Raw genomic sequence first — 5,367 nt, forward strand, 5'->3', positions numbered from 1 at the left:
AGCATAGTTTAGTTGAGTCATAAGTTGATATAGTATTTTACCTGGTTTATCTCCAACTTAATTATTTTGGCTTTTTTTTTCTTTTCTTTATCTCTTTTGATTTTTGAATCTTTATGTGGTGCCATTAGACACCATGTCGATGGCACAAATGCCAAAAAGAACTATTAAAACCACCCCCATGAAATTATCGGAATGCAACATTAGCAAAATTGCCTGTGCGATCCTTGAAATAACTTAATCCCTTGATTTGAAAATGTTTAAAACGTAATTGCACATTGGGCCAAACATTTATGACCGTTGATGCAATTTTCCCTTTAAATTTCACTCAAATAATGCCGTTTTTTTTTTTTTTCAATTATTACATCCTTAAGATAGGGACCGTACTATAGGCAAAGGCTTGAACAATCTTCCTATAAAGGGATGAACTTGTGATAAGCTACTAAAACTGTGGAGGAGATGGAATTCTTACCAATTGAACAACCATCCGCTCCCTGTAGTCTACTCTACCATCTATTATCCAAGTTGTTAGAGTTCAAAAGAAATTTAATTAGTTTGAGATCTAAAAGTCAACGCCGACGTTAAGTTTCCGATTCACATCGCTTGGAACTAGTTGGGGTGGGTCTTCTACATAAGAGTTTTACATGGTCAAGTATTCCTACTTTTAGAGGATCTCAATCTTTTAAAAAAATATAAATTAATGTATGCAAGACGAGGCGATAAATATGGATGAGTCCTCATTGGATGTGCTCAGCATGCCCGGTTGAGTAAATTTTTTTCAATGATGCACGATACAATTTTGAAAATGACATAGCCCTGTTGTTATTCGACTTATAAACGACGAGTGTCCCCGCGTGCAGTAGCAATTCAGGAAGCAAAGAAATGTTCAGACAAACATTACTCGGGCAAACACGCAGAAATTCCGAGCTGAAACCCAGTCTCATGCTGCTCTTCTTTTGGGCACCACCAGCAAGGGCACATACTTCCTCGTGGCCAACCCCACCCTATCTCTCATGTCGATCGTCTTCGGATCGATGCGGCCATCGAACTCCCAATCGAACTCATGAAGCAGTGAGCCCAGAGCCAGATGAAGCACCCGATGTGCCAAGGACAAGCCGGCACACATCCTTCGACCGGCTCCAAACGGAATGAACTCGTAGTGTCGACCCTTATAATCCAACTTCGACCCAATGAACCTCTCGGGCTTGAAAGCCATAGGGTCTTCCCAGACGTCCGGGTCCCTACCGATCGCCCAAGCGTTCACAAAGACCTGCGTGTTTTTGGGTATGTTGTAGCCCTCGAAGATGGTGTCGCGAGTGGCCCTCCGTGGCACGAGGAAGGGGACCGGCGGGTGGAGCCTCAGGGTTTCCTTCACAACTGCTTGCAGGTAGGGGAGCTGGTCTATATCGGTTTCCAGGACCTTTTGGTTCGACCCGACAACCAGGGACAGCTCGGCTTCGACCTTGACCTTGGAGTCCGGGTTCAGTAGGAGCTCTGTCAGCGCCCACTCGATGGTGCTGCTCGTTGTTTCCGTGCCGGCCATGAATATTTCCTGTGATGTCAAGAAACGAGTTTGTGAGAGTAAGGATAGCAAATTTCATGAAATGGAGCCAAATCCATAAGTTTTTCTACAGTAAGGCAAAGATTTCTGCATTCTCAAATTACAAAGTCCCATCGAGAGCAGTTTTTTTAAGCCTTTTCTTCATCACCACCATTTATAGACTGGACAAAGAAACATCATCCGGTGGTCACGTAAGTTAATACTAGATATGATTTATTCTATTCAGTAGAAAATGCACGAAATCGAAAATAAATGGTTAGGATACATCAGTGGAGAGAGTCCATCCGTGTTTTGATCCGTGTTTTGAAGTAAGGTATTTTTATGTGTTTGGCAATACATTATCTCGAAACTACCGCAGCTCAAACCTAGGTGGGCTGCTTCCTTAAAGCTCATGTGAGCTTCCTTCGTAAAAGCTGATATAAACTGTCGAAGCTTTGGATGTGCTGCGACTGTAAGGAGTTTTCCCAACCCCGTATAAAAGTTACAACACCCTCTTTATAGACGTAGCTACTGTGGGGAAGTTATACCAAGTAGCCTACCAATTTACCACAATTCTTTATTGAATAATTTCATCAACGACTATTTATTTGCGTAATCACATACTTAGAAACTTGCATATTCTCGGGAAGGTTCTGTCGAATTCTCAACTAATATTTCACAAAGCTAAGAACCCAAGTCATAAAGCTAAATGGTTATATTGATGGAAGACTATCTTATTTCAAGTAAATATATGAATAAGGAAAATACGACTAAAGACCTAAATTTTGCCCATCGTGGTTTCAATATCTTATACTTTTTTCATGTCACTAAAACTTCCAAACTTGAATTATTAGCATGAGAAAAAAAACTCCCTATTTACAACAAATACCCCTAAACTTTGCTCATTGTGACATAAATACCATATTCACTTTGACACCAATGCCTTAAACTTATTTTTTGTTTCATCAATATCCAAAACTTGTAGCAATGATACAGATATACTTTTTGTCTATCAACAAAAATCCTAAACGTTGTCTACTGTAACACCAATATCCTGAGCTTCTTTCTTACGTGTTACCAAGAACAGCAAAATTGTAATCTTATAATGAATGATCGCGGACTCTACCATCACCCGTTGTCGTTTTGCCTAATTAGTCATGCGTCTTGCGACAGTTTCCATTCAAAATGGAAGCCGAATCTGCTGACCCTCATCCAACGTGTGAAAATGAATAATATTTAGAGCATAGTTAGAAAATAATTTAATCAGGCCATGCGCAGATAATGCGCTCCACAGAGCCTTCACCACTGCGCATCCATTATCCATCTGTGGCGTATTCCTTATCCTACATCCGATATATAATTGTATTTCTGTCACGTTCAAGTGTGAGAGCGGTCATAAAACAAAATATTTTATATTAATATCATAGTCGACATAACTTAGAACTTTTGGTGACAAAAAAAAATTTGAAATATTAACATTACCGTAGAATAATTTAGGGGATTTGATGATAAAATGTTTAGATATTATCTTTTATACATATAAAAATTGGTTTATAAAACTAAGGATGTCCACACGTTATTGAATAAAGAGCTATTAATTAATAAAGTTTTCAAGCGACAAATAAGTATATATGATACTAAATTGTTTATTAGTTATCTGGAAAAGATTAGTTTTCATGTTTCTGCAATCAGGCCGAACATTGTCAATTACTATTAGTTATGTCATCATTCTATGATGTATTATACATCATATTCCCCTGCGGATGAAATATGGATTCTTTACTCCACACGGTACTCCCCTAATATTTCATCAGATCCCGGCTATAGATTTACGAAAATGATCTTATTATCAACGGCCATAATTGTCAAAGTATCGAGGAGAGTACCACATATGGCAGAGAATCTTCATCTCATTCTAGGGGCCTCGTGTTTCTCAAAGTCTTTGGTCGGAGGAAACTTGCTCCTCCCAACAAATGGTCGGTGATCTCGTTTTGAAAACATTTACATTAACTATCTTTTACTGACACAAATAAAATATATACTAATTACTCTCTATATCACTCTCTCTCTTCACCAGCTTCTTTATTTATTATGGTAGCTTAGTGAAATTCGCTATTTTTTATTGCTATACTGTAAAGCTCAAGTCCTGCTTGTAAAGAAATTATCCGCTTGGGGACAAAGCTTACACGATTTTGTTCTTCTAGACTTTCTCCAGAAAAGACCTCATTACAAATTATGACATATGCCATCATATATGAGGTATTTCACCTCACTACATCCAGGTAATGTGGGATCCGATCCATTCTTGTCCCCACATCATCCTAGAGTTGGAGCTACACCATGTCTGGGCCTTCTTTGGCCTTGGCGGTCGCTCTTGCTCTCTTCAGACCGGGTCTTTACATATACTAACATAACTGCTTTTGATCTTCTATCTCAGGACATGCATAGAAAGCAAGCGTTTGTGACCCTCCACTTAAGTTTTTCTTTCCATTGCAATAATTATAAAAATTCAGTTAATGCATGCAGAGACATATCGACACACCTGTAATCTATCCACTACGCATTTGATTGGGCATAGCAATCCTTATGGAACTAGAAATAAGCTGTGGTCGTACCAGGATGAATGTGTTGATTTGCTTCTCGGAAAGCTTGGCGGGCTCGTCCTTACCGTTTCCTTCGAACTCAAGCAGCACATCCAGAAAATCCCTCCGATCATCGTCCCCCCCGTTCTGCTTCTTCTCCTCGATCCTCTCCCTCACTAATTCCGAAGCGATGCTCATGGCCTTCCCCATTTCCCGATCCATCTTCCTCCTCAGCCCTTGCGGGTCCAACCGCCGCAGCCATGGGAACAGGTCCACGACGTTAGGTTGGCCCGACAGCTCCATTAATCCGTTCATCGCCGTGAAGAACTCTGATGCGGTCTTCGAGTCCGGATCGAACAAGTCTCGGGACAGCATGAGATTTGCTAGCAAATTGAAATTCATAAGGAACACGAAACGGGCGAGATGAATACCTTCTCCGACTCGGGCCTTGTCCGAGGATGCTGCCTCCCCAATCCAAGCCAGCATGTTTTTGACGCATTTTCTCCGGATCGGAGCCATTTCATTGAGCCGCTTGGTGACTAGCATGTCCGTGGTCAGCAATCGCCTCATCACCCGCCAATACGTGCCGTATGGGGCTACGGCGACAGATCCTTCGTGGTAGTCCCGACAGCGCAGGACATCGATGACGGTTCGGTCCGCGAAATTGAGGTCTTGGTTCTTGAAGAACTCGGCCGCAACTCTGCTTGAGAGAATCACCATGGTATCTATGGAGCCTAGCCTAAGCCAAATCATCGCCCCATGTTTCTCGCGGAGGCCGGCTAGCGTTCGATGCGGCATCGTCCCGAGACTGAATATGTTGCCAAATATCGGCCATCTGGAGGGTCCCGGAGGGAGCAACCGTGACCCGGACTTTTTCCGGCAGAGGGAAACAAATAAAGCGGTGGACACAAAGACGATGGAGATCAGTACGAAGAATGAATTAGCCAGTTCGGTCATGGCTTCGATCAGTACCGGGGACTTCTCCGACGAGCTTGCTCCGGGTGAACGTCACTGATATATAAGTAGCAAAGTGAACTGCAAGTCCGAATTCCTACTCGCGTGAGATGCATGCTTATTATTATTATGCAAAAACACCTTTCAAAAAGGACATTTAAGTCAGAGATGGAGGGATTCATCTTTATTTATGCGTTTTTTGGGCCGCCATGTGAATGAGGAGGAATATGATATAAGAAAATTCGAAAAATAATGAAATTGCGTCACCTACGGTTATTTTATGGGAGCACCATT

The 5,367-nt window shown here is 41.6% G+C and overlaps 1 protein-coding gene across 1 annotated transcript; it reads right to left on the minus strand.

Annotated features, from left to right (window-relative positions):
• Window positions 1-765: 765 nt before the first annotated feature.
• LOC104444963 (cytochrome P450 76A1) lies at window positions 766-5,146 on the minus strand. The gene is made up of 2 exons (XM_010058740.3): window positions 4,153-5,146; window positions 766-1,549 (listed from the first exon to the last, which is right to left on the minus strand). The coding sequence occupies exons 1-2, from the start codon at window positions 5,074-5,076 to the stop codon at window positions 938-940; spliced, it is 1,536 nt and encodes a 511-aa protein (XP_010057042.2). The 5' UTR covers window positions 5,077-5,146; the 3' UTR covers window positions 766-937.
• Window positions 5,147-5,367: the final 221 nt, after the last annotated feature.

The sequence above is a fragment of the Eucalyptus grandis genome, chromosome 5 (genome assembly GCF_016545825.1).
Source record: "Eucalyptus grandis isolate ANBG69807.140 chromosome 5, ASM1654582v1, whole genome shotgun sequence".
In the NCBI taxonomy this organism is placed as follows: domain Eukaryota; kingdom Viridiplantae; phylum Streptophyta; class Magnoliopsida; order Myrtales; family Myrtaceae; genus Eucalyptus; species Eucalyptus grandis.